This window comes from Trichophyton verrucosum (assembly GCF_000151505.1).
Source record: "Trichophyton verrucosum HKI 0517 chromosome Unknown contig00695_1.f1.exp, whole genome shotgun sequence".
Lineage (NCBI taxonomy): Eukaryota > Fungi > Ascomycota > Eurotiomycetes > Onygenales > Arthrodermataceae > Trichophyton > Trichophyton verrucosum.
This window is the reverse complement of record NW_003315276.1, coordinates 82,068-102,902: the sequence shown is the minus strand read 5'-3', so window position 1 is coordinate 102,902 and position 20,835 is coordinate 82,068. Positions and strand designations below refer to the sequence as shown.

Genomic DNA, 20,835 nt, shown 5'->3' with positions numbered 1-20,835 from the left:
GGTCGAGGTAGGGGTATTTTTAAGAGGTGGGGGCTTAAGCCTACCTATCTACCTTCTAAACCTTAATAGTAATATTAATAATATAGCTAAAACCTTTGAGTTATTTAAATATAGGTATTATAACTTTTATTATAAGAAATTTAAATAGTTTTTTATAATAAAAATAATAAAATCTACTACTATTAAGAGTTATTTTATGTTATTTGTATTATACTACTTTATAGACGCCTAAATAATACTACTATAATATCTAAATATATTAAGATTTTTAAAGAGATAATTACTACTAATTTATCTATATATCTTTATCTAGAAAGTAATAATAACGCTACTTTCCACTTAAATAACTCTAATAAGTAGAGTTATAATAAAACTATCTATTAGTACTTTAACTTATAATAAGTTATAAATAACTTATCCCTAATAAGTAATACTAGGGGTACTACAAAAATTACTACTACTATTAATAAAATAACGCTAGATAATAATACTATTATTAAAAAGACGCCTATAGTTACTAATATTAATAATAATACGCTAGATAATACTAGTATTAAGGGCTTAGTAGTTAAAACTATAGCCGCTATCTCTAATAGTAGGGACCTTACTACCTACTATCTACTATTATTAGATAATAACTCCTCTACTAATACTACTCTATAGTCTAGGAAATATAAGTTCTAGATAAAGGTAGTCTATATTTTATCTTTAGTATTATAACTAGCTTTATCGATTACTTTATTTACTAAATCTACTCTAGTATTATCTACTTTAAATATAATTATTATCTATATCTAACTTCTCTTATAAATCCCTAATATTAATAATATTATCAATACTAGCTCTCTCTTACTTAATATCGTTGAGGTATTAATAATTAATATTACCTCCCTAAATATAGCTTCCATAATAAAATCTATTAGTACTACTATTGATATTATATATATTTTTTATAAAAGAGTTAACAATTATATTATTATATACTTAGCTAATTCTACTATTATTATAGACTATAACTAGATCCTTTAGAAATACTATAAGGTATAACTATATCTATAATTAACTATAACGGCTCTAATAATCGCTATAATAACTTTCCAAAAAGTTACTATTAGACTAATAGATACCATAATTACCCTTATAGCTAACCCCCTACTAATACTAGCCTAGGCTATAGTTAAGCTTCTTACTATAAGCTCTAAACTAGACTCTCCATATAAAGATACTATCTAGGCTAAAAAAAGTATTACTTTATAGAAAGTACTAAAGGTCTCTAATAAAACCCTTATAGAATAATTAAACTCTCTAATATTTAATATTATTTTTCAGATTCTATATTATTTATAATTTTTCTTTTATCTTATATTTCATTATATTAAATAATATAAAAGTATCGCCTATATTATTTTTACTATTTTTCTATATTTATTACTTTTATTCCTCTTTCTTTCATTATATCTAATATTTATTATATATATTAGCTTTTTTAACCTTTAGAAATATAATATTATATATATAATTTTATATTATTTATATTACCAATATTACTTTGTTACTAGAATATTAGATAATTAAGAATTAATCAACCTTACTATATTATAATATTACTACATTAGCTGCGTGCGTCGCACGTAGTATTTTATTATATATTTTATTTCTATAAAGTTATAAATTATAATAGAGTTCTAGTAAGTAAATAATAGGGTAATATTTTAAATTCTAGTCCCTATAGTAGGGTAACGGTAATAAGTAGAGAAGAAAAGAATAATAGTAGAGTAAAAGAGACTACGTTAGGTAACTATTATATAGCCTATACTTAGCTACTTCTAATATATCTACCCTAGACCCCTCCTATAATTATCAATATTCAGTATAGTTACGAATATACACCGTACCACATTCATCCTAGTCTAATTACCATTTATCTTACATGTACCTAGGTAGTATTTGGCGTTCTTTACTCCATACAACTACAACTACTTTACTGAGGGCTCCATATATTTCTGTGGTATAACCTTTCTACAAAAATGTACATAAATCACTCGGGATCTGGAGGTATCAAGGCCGTGAATGCAGACAAATACCTGACGGTTCGGCTACTCGGCTTTCACATAACCTCTCGTACTGCTTCTGGCGAAAGAATCGAAATATAACTGATGATAGATACTATACCCATTCATAATCTAGATGCGGCACTCAACACTCATAGTGACTGCTCATTTATGCGGGACCTGAGGCTCTATTACCTTGACCGTATGGCCAAGAAACTGAATAAGTGGGAGCTAATATAATGGACGTGGAGATTGGCTTTGAGGTTACTCATTCGTTTGATATTATGTGGAATATTTTTATTTAGCAATTGATCCAGGCAACAGGGGTATCAACGCTCAGAATAATGTCATTTTATTACTGAACAATATCCATCAGTCTTTGGATGGCTATCCGAAAGCCACAAGGCCCAGCCATAGCCATCATACTAGAGGTTTTCCAATTAAGCTTTGGTAAGCACTATAGGTAGGGAGCTCCGGACGCTGCCTGCTAGTGCCTAGATAACTGCCATCATGTGGCTGATGTTTGGTTCATATGGCATTTTGAGTGGGCGGTGCTTCGCAAGAAATACGGTGCTTGGGAGCCAACTTTCGAGTTGGATTTGCGACATGGACAATACCTCGGAAGGACGACTGGCTGCGGCGAGGATGATGGTAGCTTTGGCCGGCTTCGTGGAGCTGATAATGTGGTATGGATGATCAAGAGAATATCGTGCGGGACTTGCATGCCTTTGATCAACGGCTGGTAGGCCTTTGCTCCTGGGTAATTCCCTTTTCTAGCGAGCTATCGTCCAGCTGGATATGCCTATCTCCATTTGCATATGGATCACCAACTACTTCATCAACATAAGGATTGCAGCTTGGAGGGTTTAATGGGTTTTGTGACCCACGTGAGTCCCGGGATCCGCCCTCACTACTGCAGGGGACATGACCTGGCCGAGATTTTGCGCTACCATATGACCCTCTGCTAGAGTTGCGATCAAACTTGAGACTCGGGATATATTTGGCGACAAGCGGTCGATAGAATGGGAGACAAGCGTTTATTGCACCCAATTCAACCTCCAAGCCGCCGAAAGTTACATCCTTGATCATAGAATGGGAATAATCATTAACTTTGAGAGTCAAAACGGCATATATCCGAAGGCTAGAGAAAACGCAAACACTAGCCGGGAGTATCAGCATCAACATGGGTACGCTTAATAAAAGGGGCGGATTGTACTTACACTAGACCGATGGCAAATATACCACACAGTGCTAGTCTCTTAACCAAATTCATCTGCAGGTTCCACAACACGGGTATTGGAAGCAGGTATATGGACAAGTCGACGATCAGGTTGGCCACAGCTATAGCTAGATACGCCTTTGTTGCATTACCGCAGGTTCCGTGTGCGTCTTTGTTCCAGGTATAGTTGAACGGCCGGCAGAGCAAGAAGGGCTCTAGGATTCCGGCCAGGTAGAGGGCTATAGTGACAGTGCTCTCAATATAAACAGCGATTCTCATTGACTGTTTTGAGCCAAACACTTTGTGGTAGAAGGATAAGATAGAAAGTTTGATAAATGTTGTAGCCGTGGACCATATTATAGGCCCTGCAACGAATGTCTATGCTTCCGGGTTAGTGAAGATTCATAAATGCGTTATGTGGTACGATAAGATGCAAATTATCATTTTATTCATACCTTCAGTAACATCAGAAGCTGACGGTCGGTCGCCTGGTTCATGTGTAGGCCTGCGCCGCCATCTATAACAGCTAGGCGTTTGCAATAAAATGTCAGCAACCGCCATGCCAGAAGCTGATAGACTCCTTAACTTACCAACCATTGCAAGGACTGCCGTGGCAACTGTAAAGATCTGCAGATATCATTAGCAGCCAGTGTTAGCCACATAGCGGTAAAATGTTGATAGGGCATTTTCGGCATACCAGACCCAGGACTATAAGATAGTCACTCATATAGTAGTTCCTACCAATGACCTGGATGGCGTAGAACCTGAGGATCACGGCGATGATCGCGAGCGAAGTGAATATGGTGTTGATAACGATGACTATCACTCCACCAGCGGGGAACTCCATCTTTACGGTTTCCGATCAACAATGGGTCTTGGTGATAGGTATTAAGTAGAAGTCTTGGTATCAGTTTGGTGTTGAGTGTCAACAACTATCCGGTTTCTTCTGTTCCGGTCTGCTCCTCTAGCCTGCAGACGTCAAGTAATCTGTCGAATAGAGACGTAAGACAGATAGAGAGGTGAGCATTTCCGCCTGTATCTTGTGTTGGTTCCGCACTGTGCAAAATGTCGCTGTAGAATTACCCAAAGATAGCTAGTACGGTACTGAGTAGGTGACAACGGTTGATTATCTCTTGAAAGCAATTGAAATATCGAAGAAACATCGAAAATGGGATCCGTGAAATAACTGCCTGTAGGTATATATAGTTAGCTAGCTGGATACCGCATCCGCTTTCTCCACAAGCTTCGGCCACCATCTAAACTTGGTTCTACCCCCACAGACAAGAAAGTAGAGTTAACGCTTACTTTCTATTTTATGCTTTGTCTTCTTTCTTCTAGACAAAGGAGATGTCTTGCCATGCGCTTAGATGTGCCTGCTACTTGTGGCGTGAGGCATGCGCCAGAGCGGCAGCTAGTCCTCTATACATGGAACAAGCGGGATATTGGTGTAGCCAGAGCAACCCTTTGAGGACTACGGGAGATGGGATCCCGCCGTGAAGGAATAGCCATGTACACCTTTGCGGCCAGACTGAGTGCTTCATGTCAAGTGACTTTGGGCAGAAGAGTAGCTTCGCCCTGGCACCGACTGCAAGGAGAATTCCCAGCTGCCGCCAGGGGAGGGAGGCAAAAGCACAAGGTCATACATCGCTGAGGTCATGATATCTCATCTCAACGGAAATCGGTTCTGGCCGTCAAGGGCTGGTTCAGTAAGTCATATCTAAGAAGTAAGTTAGCCAAGGACCTGACGCACAGGCTTTCGACCGTAAAACCATCGGTTCTCTCTTCTTTGTCTTTTCGCTTACCTTTCCTTGATATCAGAACAGCGTAAGCCTTTGCACAAGGTTAGACTTCAGTCTTGAATGAATGGATGGACCAGTCGACGGTCTCGTATGTGACAAACTCTGCAAGCTCGTGAAGGACAAAGGCGGTTAAACAGTTGACTAAACAGTCAACCGCTTTGATGGCCAGCTCGCCGTCCCCGTCCTCGCCGTCCTCTGCTCAACGGTTCCAAGGTAGCTCGGCCATTCTTCACAGCCTCAAGCTGTCGGCTGACTCGTCAACTAACTATGCGGGGAGGTCGACCGTCAAGGTTAACTACAGGTCGTCTCCGAAAGCTATCATCACAGACCAGCTCTGGGGACCAGCGGTGGCAAAAGCGGGAATCATCAGGTCCAGCGCAGGAGAGAGAACTCGATTTGCCTTGAGGCTCTCCGAATCACCGAAGTTCGCTGAGGTCATTCGATGACGGAGATGACAAGCTCAAAGAGAGCTGTAGGCTTCTCTAGACCTAATGTATCCAAAGCTTCTCAGTGAAGAAAGAAAAGGCCTTCTTCTGGCCGTATTTGTGGTAAGTGTGGATGTGTCTGAAGTCACAAAAAAACACTCTATAGCCTGTATTACTTTGCAGTACTCCAAATGTAGAAGGCTGTGATAATCAACTGGTTCATGTACAATATCTAGAGGATGAGTGTCAATGCCGAATTATGGACCCTGACCAGCCAGGTTGTTCAATGCATCACCGGAGACGCACATTCCCAGCCACTCATCCTTCGGTGCCGCGCCAATGGACTTGTAGAATTTGATACTGGGCTCATTCCACTTCAAAACGGACCATTCAAGTCTCTTCCCTCCGATACGAATGACTTCTTGGGCGAGTGTCTGTAGTAGTTTGAAGCCGTAACCTTTGCCTCGATAGGCTGGCTGAACGTAAAGGTCCTCCAAGTAGACACCGGGCGCTGATCTCCAGGTTGAGTAGTTATAGAAGAAGAGGGCCATCCCCACGGGTTTCGGACTGCTGTCAGCTTCGGTGGCAGGTGGAGTAATGAGAAACGTATAGACAGAGCCTCGTTTGGGTGAGTCCGGGAACGAGAGTGTTTCCCTTAGCGAAGAGAGGGTGGCCTGGACTTCATGCTGTGCCTTTTCGTACTCTGCGAGCTCGTTGATGAACTGCAGGATGATCGGGATGTCTGCTTGTCTGATTAGCTCAACTATCAAGTTACCCTCCTTATCAAAGAACCGAGCCGCGTGTGTTCGTACCGTCTTCAGTCGCAAGTCTGGTAATCGGCTGGTCAGCCATGCTGTCGGGTTGATGCTTTGCTGTGCTTTGATGCCTATAACTAGGTTTCTTCTCTTTAACGGGAAGAAATTCAGTATTGCTGAAAGAATCCCGGGTGTTTGGGCCATTATATACCTACATGAATACTAACCGACCTGTGGCAAATACCCGTTAGTTATCGCAACCTCGAACTGACACTCACGCCCTTTGACAGAGAATCCGAGGTTTGCTGAGAAGGTTGACTGCGCTCAAGCAAGAGGCTAAATAGCAATACGGATTGTGGCCGAAATTTACATCGTATTAGTTAGCTATGTGAGTCATGCAGATTACAGCAGGCGCTACATTTATCGTGATGATATAGCCGACATCCATTTCTGCTCGTCCGTTCTGTAGATAGCAAATAGCTTAGTTGAATATTCAGCCCAACTGTCAGAGGTGAACAACTTACGGATCAAAATGCAGCAGCATCCCAAGAACTGGGATCAATTGCTTCTGGTGGTTTCGGTCTTTTTGCTCCAAGAACTGTAGCAATACGTTTTTAAGGTAAACGTAGTCAATCGGAGTAGGTGTATCGTTCCGGGTGATCGAGCCGTTTCGACCGCTGCCTGTGCCTGGGGGCGGAGAAGTAACACCGCGCTGCCTCGCCGATTCAAGAGAGGAGCGCGGCGATCTGTTCCCAGAGTCAATCCCGCGCTTGTTCGGTAGCTGGGAAGCTTTCAAATCGCTAGCGAGGGACTTGTTGGTCCGCTTGAGCTTCTCGAGGCGCTGGTTGGTTTCCTCAATAGACCGGCGGAGGGCAGCCTTCTCCTTTTCTAGGTCCCTTGCATGGCGCTCGCTTTCATCGAGCGCATCCCGCAAGTGTGACATGGCTTCTTTAACCTCGGCGAGCTCTTGGTTAGAGCGTTCCAGCTGTGATTCCAGCTCGCCTCGTCGCCGTTTCCACTCCCTTTGTGCATGCTCTACCTCGTCTTTGTCTTCTTCTATCCTTCTCAGGGCTTTCTCCGCATCCCTTGCCTTCGTCCTTAACTCCTCAATCTCTCGGGCTCTTCTTCGGTTTACCGAGTTTGCCTCGTCTTCGGCTCGGTCCCGTTCTTCAATGACGGCTTCGAGTCTCTCTTTGTGTTCCCGCACTTTTATGTCTGCCTTCATCTCGATATCTGAGAGCATCCTCCTCATCGTTTCTCCTTCACGAGACCGCTCAGATAGAAGGCGATGAGCATCCGCAACCTCTTCTTCTAGACTTTCGCATCTTTCAGTTGTTTCCTTTACCTGCATTGCCATTTCTGATGCCTGGTCTCGCATGCTGCTCATCAGACTTTGAGCGCTGGAGTACTGGGCTGTCTTCAGCTTGATGTCATCACGTAACTGTTCAATATCTCTATTAAGCTGGGATACTTGTTCCTCAACATCACGAAGCCTAGACTGTGATGCTCGAAGTTCCTCTTCAGTCTTTGTAAGGTCACGTAGAGTCTTCTCGTTAGCCTCAATCGCCTCTTGCTTTTTCCCTTCAGAGTAACGCAAATCGCCTTGCGCTACCTCGAGGGCCTGCTCTGCTTTCAGTCTTCCATTAGTCTCCTGGCTGATCTTTTGGCGCAGTGTTTTCACCTCAGAATCCTTCTCTTCAATCGAGGATTGTAGGCTCTTAATTTCTGAACGTAGATCATCGTGTTTATGCTCCAGGTCTGACACCTGTGATGTCTTTGTCTTCAGTTCTTCTTTTGCTTTCTTAAGCTCTGCTGACTCTGCTCTCAGGGAGCGTAGCTCAGGCTGTAGTTTCTGCAGAGTGTCTCGAAGATCGGAGAGATCTTTAAACCTAGAAGCCGCCAGCTGTTGAGCAGCGTTCAGGTCCGTCTCCAGAATCAATGCTTTTGACTTCAGGTCCTCAAACTCCACCGACAAACCTTTATGAGCCTTCTCAGCATCTGATGATTGTGTAGAGCTCAACCGTAGACTAGATATCTCTTTTTCGAATTCTGCAGCACGCTTCTCAAGAGCAGATTTCTCTGCAAGCAACTCCTTGACCTTATCTTTTGCCTCAACGTGGTCCTGTCCAAGGCTTACCACTTCATCTTGCAGGGTCTCTATCTCCTCGCGTAGATTCTCCTCTCCCTTAAGTTTCAAGCAGAGACGATCGATTGCAGCATCCTTCTCCGCGATCTCTGTTTCTAGTTTTTGAATTTTAAGCTCAAGATCACTGATGGTGCCAGAATTTTGCGGAGGTATATTGGCATTTGACACTTCAACAATCTCGTCAGACTCTTGCTTTGTCCCTTTCTTCTTTTTCTTATTTTTCTTTTTGGACCCTGAAGTCGCAGCAGCAGGGGTAGCATTAGTAGCAGCGGGAATATTGACGTCCTCAGTGGGCTTCGAAGGGTCTGTCCCTTTAATGCTTCTCTTAATTTCTGCGAAATCAACGTACTCACCATGGGAAATTCGATCCCTGGCAGATTTCCACATCTCATTATCATCCAAACCCTTGTCAATGAAGCTAACAACAGCACTGAGAGAGTCTGTTTCGGCTGTTTTAGCAGACAACTCTACCTTCAAGGATGACATTGTGTCTTCGGCTTCTTTGAGTTGCGACTTCAGATTTGTTACAACTCCTTGCAGTATTTCTAGCCGTTTGCTAGCGTCTTTATCGTTTGCCTTGCTCTGCTCTTGAGCATTCAGATCTGCCTTTATCCGGCTCATTTCTTCTTCCGTCTCTTTGATCTGAGACCTCAGTTTGCCAATCTCCGCAGTAGAGTTATCTAGCTCTGATGAAGCTGATGCCAATTTTGATTCCAAGGCCGCGATTTGTTCCTTGAAGGATGACTCCTGGCTCACAAGCTTAGCTTCCTGTAGATCTTTGTGCTCACGCAGGCCGCTAAGCTCGCGGGTAGCAGACTCCAAGCTATGAACCATGCCCTCTGTTGATTCGCGAGCCACGGCGAGATCATTTGTTAATGTCTTAATCTGAGACTTGAGCGCAGTAATCTCTTTATCACGAGATTTTATCTCGGACTCTAGCCGTGGTATCTCATTGTCGAAGGAAAAGAACTCCTCCGTTTCCTCGACTGGCGGCGGCGAAGAAACAGCTTTCGTTTTTGGAGAAAATATGGATAAGCCAGGGATAGCGGTGGCCATAGAAGTCACAGAAGGGGTCGGTGATTTCTTCGGATTTTCTGAAGTCTCTCCCGGTGGACTAATCGGCGAAGCCTGTGTAGCATCCTTGTCCTCCACCTGGCTCCCTCCAGCGGAATCGTTTTTGCTCTTGAGTTTAGATACCTCATCCCAAGCATCCTTTGCAGATTTCTCTGTAGCTTCTACCTTAGCCTTGAACTCATCACGCTCTGACGATACCCGCTTCAACTCTTCCACCACCATATCACCCTTTAATGAAATCTGATTCAGGTATTCAGTTAAGGCACGAGGATCTGTAATAGAAGTAAGAGGCGTATTTTCACGGAGGGCAGTTTCGAACGGTTCTATAGTCAGGACTCGGGCGTGTGCAGCTCGATAAGCCTTGAGCAGTTCTTTATGTGATTGTTAACTCACAGGATCCTAACCGCAGAATCATACCTATACATACCTTGATACCTGGCCTCTAGCTTATCCAGCCTTCGCAGCCTCACTCGGATATCGGTGGGTAACTCATTCACGGACCCATCCTTCAACCCGGCTGTAGATGCCTCCTTAGCATCTCCCTTTGCCTGCTGCCCTGACTGCTGCCCTGGGTTCCCAAATCCACCCTTCTCAGAACTTTGGTTAGACGAGGAGGTCTCTGCCATCGGCTCATCGTCTCCGGTGATCGCCTCGCCATCAAACTCAGCTGGGTCTGGTCCACGGGATGGAATTCCGGAGCTATCTTGTTTTATCCGGCTTGTTCGTTGAGATGGGGATGCATTGTTCGACTTTCGGGCCGCTGAGTTCGAACGGGACAGAGTTTCCTGACTGGCGCGCTGCCGGGCCTGTTCTTCAGCTATCCTAGCATCGATAGCACCGCGGATACGCTGGGATCAAGTTGTGTCAGCTTGAGTCGCAGCTCCTAGTCGCAGTTGCATGAGCTCACCTGGAACATTGCGGCCGTTTTCGAGTAACAGTGGCCTTTTTCGGGGTTATCCAGAAGATGATCGCGTACAAATTATCCCGCACTCCCCAATACTGAACTTCCGCGAGTGGCTGTCAGTTGCTATAGGGATGTCTGACAATGGCCAAAAAGGCTGGCTGTTGAGATCCGGTTGAGCACCCTGCCAATTAGTTATTTAGACGAAACAGCTCGATCCCTGGCGCCGGTATAAGTACTGCAGCCTTGCCAACCTACAGACTAACAATTTCATGTCCCTTAAATCACAAGAAGAAGACTCCGTCGTAGCTCTAGGATCAAGTATATACCTGGCGCTGTAGTTGGAATAAATGTTTACTTGTGCTTCTTCTGCTGGAAGCAAATAACTCTGTAGAATGGCCGTGCTTAGTCAGCAGCCACCAACTGGCTCTTCTTGATGCCAGCAACGTCTGTGATGGCTTCTAACACGGCCAACACGCGGATAAAAGCTCAAGAAGACCATGGTACAGCACCGAACGGCCATTTTAACATGCTGATATGAAGCAGGATCGCTGATACGGAATCACCATGGTGTCCCTCTGGCCATGGAGAGTAAGTGTTATCTTTTCGCAGTACATGAACTAGGTCTACAGCAGCTAATAATGAGTTAACAGGGCCCGGATAACTCTCCAGCGTCATTTGAGAAGACACTCGCAGGCTTGTCTGAGAAGATCGCACAGTCAAATGGCAGACTAGAGGTTCACAGGCAACGTGCTCGCCGGTTCAAGGCCCTCTGGACGCTGTATACTACCTTTGCGTACATATTGTATGCACTCATTGCGGCACTGGTGTTAGGTTGGGAACGGTGGGGGCCTGTAGAGTATACGGCCCTGTCAGGTAGCCCAGTAGTGTATGATACCCCCGATTCTGTTTACCTCTGGTGTGCTATATCTTACATGCCTGGATTTATAGAATATATACAGTTCGGCGGATAGGCGCAGCGTTCTTCCAGTATCGAATCACGAAGACACAGAAATACCTCGAAGAACTGCAGAAACAACGTGACGAGACTATTGAAAAGCTGAAAGAAGCTACGAAATACAACTCTACTCTGCAACTACTCGAGAAATATGGCGCGGAGCCTCCGAGGTCCCCGTCTCCACAAGAAGGTGCTGATGACATGGAAGGGATGAATCAGCATGGAGGCTCACGCAAGGGTCCTCGTTCTCGAACTTCTCTCCCCTTCCAGGGACCAAGAACCAAAATGACACCCCCTCCTACAGCTAATATTCGACGACCACAAACTGCCGGTTCTCTACCTTCAAGCCCCATGGGACAGGGACACGATCGCAAACAAATTCCTATTCCGTCAAACCCACCGAGCCCATCCAGCTTACAGTTAGCGCAAATGCAACAGCAGCCACCGCACCATCCTCCCGATGAGCCTGGTTTTCATCCTAGTGCCTTCCCTCCAACCCAGAATATTGAACCCCGTCAGCCACAGTGGTATGACAGGATACTTGACGTTCTCCTTGGTGAAGATGAAACGCTGCCAAAAAACCGCCTGGCACTGATATGTGTCCACTGCAGGTTAGTCAACGGACAAGCTGCGCCTGGTATTCGCACCTTGGAAGAAGTTGGACGATGGCGCTGTGTTGGGTGTGGCGGTTGGAACGGCGAGGAGAAAAAGGATACCGCTACTCATGATATGCTTCGCAAAGAACATATACGTAGACGGAGTGAGAGTATGCCTCAAAGACCAGCGGCACCGGTTGTCGTGGTAGAACCCTCTACCCCCACAGATGGCGATAGCCCTGGGAACAAGATTGGCCGTAAAGCGAGCGTTAGCAGCGATGTATATGAGGGAGAAGGTTTGTCCGCGGGCGAAGATGCAGATTGGAGTAGTGATGCGGAGATGGAGCCAGGTCAAAAAGGCTCGCCAGGCATCAAAGAAGAGCCGTTAGGCTAAGAGAAAATTACATCATTATTGGCATCACGGTTGGAGTTGTAGTGATTTATTCTTTATTATCATTATTATTTATTGACCGTAATTTCATTTTGTTGTGTACTAATTGATTATTCGAGAACCTCAATTATGCACCCGCCCTAGTAATGCTAGTAAAAGAGCACGGTAAATTAATAACATTGTATGTAGTATTTTACAGTATTCATGCTAATGCTCCGTAGATGAACCATTGAAATGACATGATTCCATATATAGGGTATCGCCGGCTGGGTATATAGAATGATGCTGAGGTATGAGAAAAAGGAACAAAGTTGGCTTGAAATATATATATCCTCCCTGGCATCCATCCTGCTCTTCTTCGCCCTTTAAATACTCGCTCGTCTTGGTGCCATAGTCCTCCGCATGTTCTTCTTCTCTTCGGTCTCTTCTGGCATTGGCAGAGAGCCTTCCTTCCTGAGCTTCTCTAGGAATCCCTTTCCATACTGATAGCCTACTTGGTATATTTCATCAAACTTGCCAAATTCCAGAGTCCCGTAGCAGTCAATTGGTGGGCGCATATAAAGACATCCTGGGGTGTTTTTTGCCCGCTCAAGTGCGCCCACGGAGGAGACATAGGCAAGACGGGCTTGGATCTCGGAGAGAGTGGGTGGATTAGGGACACTAGTAAATGGATTCCATCTATTGAGAACTGTCCAGAATCCAGATAGTGAGTCACCATATACCTGTGGAGTGTTGTCGTCGATGGCACCCACGTCCACGGCGAATATGACGTCTGCACCGAGGGATTTCATGCGTGAAACAGTCAAATTATCCACGTATCCGCCATCCAGAAGCAAGCTACCTTCGTCACAGAGCGGCGGAAGGAGACCTGCTAGTGACATTGATGCACGTACGTAGCGCCATACGTAGCCTGAAGAATGGTAGTCCGATCTAGACTGACTGATATTCGTGGTGTTGCAATAGAACTCAAGCCAGGAATCTTCGATCTGGCTGTCGGTGAACGCTTTGAAAAGCCCGCGGTTGAACTCGTGGCCCGTTGTGTAGGAGACAGAAGGGTATGTGAGATCTAATGCAAATCGCCAGATACTGCCCATCTTGGCTGCGAATTTCTTTGCTCGACCATACATAGGCACCACATCCGCATCACGAGCGTAGAGTGCACCGATGAATGCACCGATAGATGTGCCGCCTACAATATCAATTGGAATACCGGCTTCCTCCAGTGCTGTGATAACTCCTATGTGAGCAATACCTCGAGCTCCACCTCCTCCAAGCACTAAACCAACGGACTTGCCGCACAATCTACGTGCTAGTCGGTGAAAATCCCCCTTGAACGGAGTTGTTGCAGAATATAGAGGCTCCTGGCGGATCCGTCGTGAGGTATACTTTTGTATTTCAGCCTGAATAACTTGCACGCGTTGCTTGAGGACAGTACCGAATTTTTTGATCTGTGGCAGTGCAGGTTCAGGGGTAGCACGGTATGTCATTTGAATGTGATGATGCCCACCGTTAATCCACATGCGGTTTTTAAGCCACTGCCTTGTAAGACCAGGTGGAGAGTATCGTTCTGCGTGCAACAGAACTAGTTCTTTTCTAGCTGTTGTCTTCATTCCTAAGAGGAAACGCTCATATTCACCAATACTAGGTGAGGCTCCAGCAACACCGACTAGAAGAATGCAGTCGGCCTGGCTGATACAGGTTTGCGTCCAAGGGGCATTGACACTAGTATCAGCGACATATATAAGCATCCCATACCGTTCTTCAAGGTCAGCAAGATATTGTGAAAGTTTTAGCTTTCCCATACGGTTGAAGGCGTGGCGCCCCAGATGATTAAAGATATCCGCCTGGTGTAACGAGGCAACCCCATCTGGAACTCCTATCTGGTTGAATGCGCTGAGGAGACGACTTGCGAACTCTACAACTGGTATCCCGGATGTCACAGGAAGGATTGCGACTGTCCGTAGATTCAGCGTTGAAGTAAGGCTGCTTGCTTCATCATGAGCCTTTTCACCACCGGCTTCAAGTAGTTTGGTGTTGATCAGATGTTTCATGCGCTGAGCAACCAGTTTAGACACCTGTATTGTTATTCCAGGATGTTCCTGTGCAAGGCTGTTGAATAGCGAACGGGGAAATTTGGCTAGTTCTGTATCTCGTATTGCATGTAAAGTGGCAGGACGAGTTGTTTCGGTCATGACTTCAAGCTCACCCACACTTTCGCCTTGTCCATGCTCACCAACCACGCTTACTTTGTTATCACCAGATTCAAGAACTGATCGTAGACGTCCATTTAGCACTATGTAGATAGAGTCACTCTCGTCTCCTTGGTGATAGATGACTTGGCCGGCATTGACCTGTACCCATTCCAGGGCGAAATCGATATGTAGCAGGAGACGAGGAAGGACATTGGTTAATCGTTTCGCCATAGAGAGAAGTACAAGCGGGTACCGATCGGCAATCCTTTCAAGGCATATTCGCGGTAAGAAACCGACATACACGTCCGTCTTCGCCGTGACGTCCGTGAAAGATCGATATGAAGTTATGGAACCAATGTAACCCTCTAAATCCCCAGGCTTGACCATATATAGGGATCGACGGGAGGTCTTCTTCCGCTGATTTTGTGCATTGACGTTTGATGGTCTTCTAAGGGGAAGCAGCGGTTCGGAGTGAATGTTACTCTTCGATGGACCGATCAGGTCTTCTCCTTTGTCATTCACCGGGATACCGACATCTAAAAAGCCGTCGATAACGTAGTATAATCCCGGATTACGCTCTCCCTGTTCCACCAAAACTGAACCTTTGGGAAAGTAGACAATTTCGATCTCATTGCTCAACTCGGCTTTCAGATTGGCTACTGGCGGCGTACCGCCTGCGCTTGTAACAGAAATGCTCATCTGAGATTCGGAGTCACCATCCCCAAACGCCTCATATGGATCTATGTAGCCAAACGCGTTGTTAAACACCGCTTTTTGTTTCCGCGAATCGTAGGAGACCAAATGTGGAGAGCCATCGGCGGACCCAAAACCTTTGGGAAGTGGGAGAGCTTCCCGCGTAGTTGCTGTTAGTCCCAATGCTTTCACCATACAATCGAGTATTGATTCACGGAAGAGGCTATCTTCGTTTACATGGACAGTAGAGGGTGAATTAAAAATGGAATTTGCAGGTGAACTGGCATCGGGGGAAGTATGCATCGGAGTTTTAATTCCAGAAGTTGAAGTCGAGTCGAGGAGAATACTCCGTGAAGCGAGTCGTCGATCGATACCATGCCGTGGGCCAAATCTAGATAGCTGAATGGTGGAAAGCAAATCTCCGGGGCTTACACCTGCTGCCTCTTTATCAGTGATAGGCGGGGTGGGTGGTGATGTAGCCTGCCCGTTTGCGGCAGACGCCTTGGCCCTTAATGAAGCATCTTTCCGCAGAGAACTGCTCGATCTCCGCCTATTACTGACACCAGGGTTGTGTAGAGCAATCCCCTTTGAGCCTTCTTCCGGCCCAAGACGTTGTACGGCTCTCTGAAACTTCTGTTTGAGTCTATCCAGTGGCGCCCCGCGGAGATCATTGGGTAAATCAAAGGAAGTAAACTTGTTCATCTTCTTTTCTATACTCAAGACATCTGTAGTGAGGCCAAGATATGAATGGGCTGTGGCAAAAGTCACACGTTGCAGCCTAGTCAAAATGACTTGTATAATATGGGCTGTCGCACGGGGGTATAGTCGAGTAAGACGACGAAATGCACTGGCAGGAATTATGGCAATGGTCGTATCCACCACAGCGCGAGCAACTATATCTGGATGAACGGAATTTGTTCTCGGACGCTTTGGAGTACGTCGATTCTGAGCGGAAGAAGTTGGCGGGGTGTGAGCTGTAGAGAAATGAGCGGCGGAGTTGGTATCGTCTAATGTCATGGGCGGGACTGTAGGAAGGCGTCCGCCGTTGGATGGGAGGGATATGTCGCGGTGATGATGGTGGCGGTCTTGGAAGGAAGACCGCGGGCTGCTGGCGAACGGTGAAGGGCTTACAGGGCTGGGTGAAGCAGGCTCTTCCCCTTCCTGATAGCGGAGCTTCACATCTTCACTGAAAAGAGATAGTATGGAGAAGAGAGAGGACATGGATGCGCCGTTCTTCACTTCTGTGAGTAACTGGTACCCCTGGTGATGACGGTGATGCTGTTCTTCTTCCTCTTCCATTGAGTCTTCCACAGAACTTTCTCCATCCTTACCACGCTCCCTCGCCGACTTGACAAATATCTGTACAAGGCCATCAACCACAAGACAGAACCCTTTCTCTTCCTCTAACAAAAGTGTCTCGCCCGCAATAAGTTTTCGAGTCTGCATCGTCCGGGTTAATTCGTGAAAGACCGGCCGTTCCAAGTAGCCGAAGACCTTTATAGCACTCAAAAATTCATCTAGATAGTTTGCGAGTCCCGGCTTTGAGTCTCCCTCCTGGGTGTCTGGGAAAAGGTCTATTTGTGGTTCCTGCCGCTGCGGTTCTGGGGGGAGGTGAGCGTACATATTCAAGAACCGATAGCGGACGAACCAGCTGATTGTTGAGACGAGGAAGAGGGTTATTAATAGTCTATATTATCTGTTAATCACCGAGCCGTGGGTATATAGAGTAATGCAGGAAAAGGCTGGGACTTACAAAGTCGTGAAATTCATTGTGAAGGTTAAACTCATCGAGAAGAGGGTGAACAGGGCTGTTGGGACGGTAATGGTGGTAAAGGTAATGACCGAGTAGAGCAGCCCGGGGAGGACCTGGACGAAGAAGAGGAAGATGGTACCAGCGAAATCGGCCATTGTGTACTGCGAGTGCGCGGGATATTGTGGACAAGAGGGGGTACATGAGGAGGAGGAGGAGAGTTGCTCGAGCTCGAGCTGGCGGGGCGACACCGCGGTAGCCATGGTTAAATCCGGGCAAGCCCGTGGAAGGATAAAGGCGCGATTGGCGCGGGACTCTTTGTTGCTCTTCTTGCGGATGAACTACCCGTATTGACTTCTTGATATGCCTCTCCTCTCCGCGCGACGGCTGCAAGAACGTGGGTGGATCGCTGGTCAAGCCAATTAGTAACGGCATACAGAAATGTAAAAGGGGGCAGCGAGTGACAACCTTGTAAACTATCCTTGTCTCCGAAACAAGCTGGGGGTCGGTGAGCCAAACCATCGATGAGTGCAGCTATTCTTCGCTGCTTGAGGCTATTGGTGGTGGCGGCTCGAGATGGTGAAGAGCAAAGGAGGATAAGGGAAGAAAGAAGAAACGGTGATTGAAAGAAGAAAATAAGGTTGACGGGAAGCTTCCCGCCGCAGTGGTCGATTATATAAGCATATAAAACGCACCGACCACCTTTTCTTCTTGTTTTAACGACGTCAGCTTTGCTTTATCTCGTCTCATCTTTACTTGTCAGAGACACAATTCTCGACGGGCTAACTACTGTGGCAAGCGGAGTACTGCAGGATTCCTGGAACAGTAGCACCAGAGCTGATCCCGGCTACCATGGAGTTACCCCATCCCCAATGCAGGGTGGAATTATCCAGCCACCACCTTGTAGCCGGGGATATGGCAGTTATGGGGTCTCCGGTTTGTCGACATGAACCTGGATTATTTTACCACACTGGTACGACATATAGACACGATATTTGCAACTCTTTAATGTTCAAAATCTCGACAATGCTACTGTATGAAGCAAGCCAAATATATATATATCTCATTATCTTACCCGAGAAGGCCGTCGAACCGTGAACAACTCAATGTTGACATTTAGATCGTTCATCAATCATTGGCCTGACCCTGGCCGGGATGCTATCCGAGAGTGGTGTTGTTATCCGATGGTTAAGCAGCTGATTTGTGGCAGGTGACTATTGAAGCAAAACTTGCATGTAGTAGTATAGGCTCGCTTGTGCATCATTAAGCAAGACATCCCATAAATCAAGAGTAGAATGCCAGTTAGCATCTCTCTCCATCCTCTTTACTGCCATTTTCCTCCCAAGGCACCGTCCTTAGCCGAGGAACTTTTTTGATTGGTTGATTTCTGCTGACCTCAGAGATGACTAATAATCTTATTAATCAGCTGGTCATTCCGCATGGCTGCCACCAAACTTCGATTTTGGCCAACAAGCAACAACAAGCGGATTCTGGTGGTGTATACTGGTGATGAAGAGCAAGGGAGCATCTTGTTTTTCGTCTGGCTAATTAAAAGGACTTAACCAGTAAGGTATCTTGTTAACTATTTCAACTAGTTAACACATTATATAACTAGTCCATAGCCATGGGTTCTGGGCCTGGCCAACAACCATCGATTCCCCCCTCTGGGTGCAACTCGAGCCCTCCGCAGTCATACTTGATTATCGGTGCTGGCTGCTTTGGAGCCGCAACGGCACTGCAGCTTGCTCGCTCTGATCCTTCGTTAGCTTCTAACATCACCCTGCTAGACCGTACTCCATCCCCTTGCCCGTCAGCAGCCGCCCATGACCTGAACAAGATCATTCGCGCAGAATATACGGACCCGTTCTATATGCGCCTCGCATTAGAAGCCATGGACTTGTGGAAATCCGATCCTATATTTAGCCCTTATTTTAACCAGGTGGGCATGCTATTACCCACAACGCTGGAGCATGCTAGTAAGATTGCGGAGAACTATACCAGCATTACTTCTCAGCCCGCTCCCATCGAGTTAATCGAACCAGCTACCGCCAAGGAACGGTTCGGTGGCATTTTCCGAAATGCATGTCTGGACAAGGTGGAAACTTGTCTGTTCAGCCCAGAGGCAGGATGGGGTGATGCAGAGAACGCATTGCAAAATGTCATCAAGTCCGCTATTGCGCTGGGTGTGAAATATGTCCCCCACGCTGTTGATAAGCTATTGTTTGACGAGACTGGGCACAGCTGTCTTGGTGCACGAACAGTTACAGGGCTCGATTTGCGTGCACAGCATGTCATTCTCTGCACCGGAGCGAATACTGCCTGGTTGATAGCCAATAGCGCTCCGGATAAACCGACATTGCAAGTCGGAGGCAGGATGGTGGCTGCTGCTGCAATCATGGGTGCTTACCGTGTTCCTACGGAACAGATGGGAAAGTTTGATTTTGCGCCGATTGTGGTGAACCCTGTTGGGGTTACCCCTGGTTTGTCCTATCCCTAGCCTCTTGACGCTGACTTGGATTGCTTGATTTTAATCATGCATAGGAGAAAGCATACCCCCCGGAAAAACTAGGTTGCTGAAATGCACTCATGAACTAAGTTTCACCAATATGCTTTACCATAACGATTCACATCGGCGCATTTCTGCTCCGCCAGAGGATCCGACCTCCAGCACCTGGACTTTGGATGTCCCAGTCCAGCTGAAAAACGAGGTCAAGTACGTCAAGGATATGCTTTATGGCGAGCATATTGGTGGCCTTGTTCCTGAATTCTACCGCATGTGTTGGTATGACTGCCAGTTCTATCACATGCGGAGTAATCGACTAACCGTAGGCAGGGATGCTGTAACCCCAAATCAAGATTTTATTATATGCGCCCATCCTCGTTCTCAGAATCTTTATATTGCGAGTGGAGGATCGTTTCATGCATGGAAATTTATGCCTAGTATTGGGGGCTACGTGGAGAAGATGATCAAAGGGAAGCTGGACCCAGGTATGGCTAAACGGTGGGCATGGGATCGGGCAAATAGTGGAGGTGCATGTGCTGTGTATTTGCCTTCAAGGGACCTTGAAGGAGTAGTTTAGGCCTTGATTATTGATCGATATGCCAGCCTTTCTGATAGGGCAACCTAGGAGGCTTAATGTATGGATCGTTACTTATACGTACATGTGCTGGGCGCGATCCTTTTCTTTACATACAGACATAAGTTTGACATGGGACTGTTTGACTGAGCGTTCTAGGCAGCTCCACAGCTAACCAGTTAAATTAGTTATTGGCCGTTCGACACCCGCGAATATTCTATGCATAGCTATCTCGCTTCAATCATAAGCACAAGCCACCACAGTCCTATTTTCAGTTGTTTATTGATATAAACGTGGTCAACCATGTAGTTATACAAATAGATGTAGAACAAGGGATCTTCAATGTAATATTCGGGGCTACGTTGTTCTCCGGCAGTCTTACTCTTGTCAGGTTTATTTTAGAAGCATGAGAGATGACATGCATAACAAAGAAATATCTTGGACCATACAACGTGGTAGTAGCAGGGATTATACCTCTGAACAGCCGCAACACACGAACACACGAACACAGGTTACGAAGGGCTCGTGATAAGCATAGAAGACGCAGGGTCTCTCGATCGCTGCTAAATCGACAGTAGTTCGTTCCTCTCTTAGACGACGGGCGTCAGCGCGATGCAAAAATTGATGAGTAAACTAAAGTGCAAGGCAGTAAAGGCTCCCTCTCGCCTCACTAGAGCGACTTTCACAAACGCCTGAAGCCTAGTCAAAAGCGGCCTTTCCCTCCAATCATGTTTCAAGGCGGCAAAGGCGACCTTGTTGAAGCATTGTTCCGCCGTGTTTTCAGCACAAACTGGTTTAACAATACACA

The 20,835-nt window shown here is 46.0% G+C and overlaps 6 protein-coding genes across 6 annotated transcripts; 2 read left to right on the top strand and 4 right to left on the bottom strand.

Moving 5' to 3' along the window:
* Positions 1-2,783: 2,783 nt before the first annotated feature.
* On the bottom strand, positions 2,784-4,117 carry TRV_06362 (uncharacterized protein; the record flags this gene model as incomplete). Its single annotated transcript, XM_003019598.1, has 5 exons — positions 2,784-3,192; positions 3,272-3,648; positions 3,726-3,787; positions 3,861-3,897; positions 3,968-4,117. The coding sequence occupies 5 exons, from the start codon at positions 4,115-4,117 to the stop codon at positions 2,784-2,786; spliced, it is 1,035 nt and encodes a 344-aa protein (XP_003019644.1).
* A 1,634-nt stretch (positions 4,118-5,751) lies between these two features.
* On the bottom strand, positions 5,752-6,453 carry TRV_06361 (uncharacterized protein; the record flags this gene model as incomplete). The annotated part of the gene is made up of 1 exon (XM_003019597.1): positions 5,752-6,453. The coding sequence occupies one exon, from the start codon at positions 6,451-6,453 to the stop codon at positions 5,752-5,754; it is 702 nt and encodes a 233-aa protein (XP_003019643.1).
* A 316-nt stretch (positions 6,454-6,769) lies between these two features.
* On the bottom strand, positions 6,770-10,385 carry TRV_06360 (uncharacterized protein; the record flags this gene model as incomplete). Its single annotated transcript, XM_003019596.1, has 3 exons — positions 6,770-9,792; positions 9,897-10,317; positions 10,377-10,385. The coding sequence occupies 3 exons, from the start codon at positions 10,383-10,385 to the stop codon at positions 6,770-6,772; spliced, it is 3,453 nt and encodes a 1,150-aa protein (XP_003019642.1).
* Positions 10,386-10,937: 552 nt separating this feature from the next.
* TRV_06359 (uncharacterized protein) lies at positions 10,938-12,318 on the top strand (the record flags this gene model as incomplete). Its single annotated transcript, XM_003019595.1, has 3 exons — positions 10,938-10,961; positions 11,024-11,175; positions 11,322-12,318. 3 exons carry the CDS (start codon positions 10,938-10,940, stop codon positions 12,316-12,318), a joined length of 1,173 nt encoding a protein of 390 aa, XP_003019641.1.
* Positions 12,319-12,680: 362 nt separating this feature from the next.
* Positions 12,681-17,108, bottom strand: TRV_06358 (uncharacterized protein; the record flags this gene model as incomplete). Its single annotated transcript, XM_003019594.1, has 2 exons — positions 12,681-16,887; positions 16,954-17,108. 2 exons carry the CDS (start codon positions 17,106-17,108, stop codon positions 12,681-12,683), a joined length of 4,362 nt encoding a protein of 1,453 aa, XP_003019640.1.
* Positions 17,109-18,574: 1,466 nt separating this feature from the next.
* TRV_06357 (uncharacterized protein) lies at positions 18,575-20,030 on the top strand (the record flags this gene model as incomplete). Its single annotated transcript, XM_003019593.1, has 2 exons — positions 18,575-19,430; positions 19,492-20,030. The coding sequence occupies 2 exons, from the start codon at positions 18,575-18,577 to the stop codon at positions 20,028-20,030; spliced, it is 1,395 nt and encodes a 464-aa protein (XP_003019639.1).
* Between the last annotated feature and the right edge of the window lie 805 nt (positions 20,031-20,835).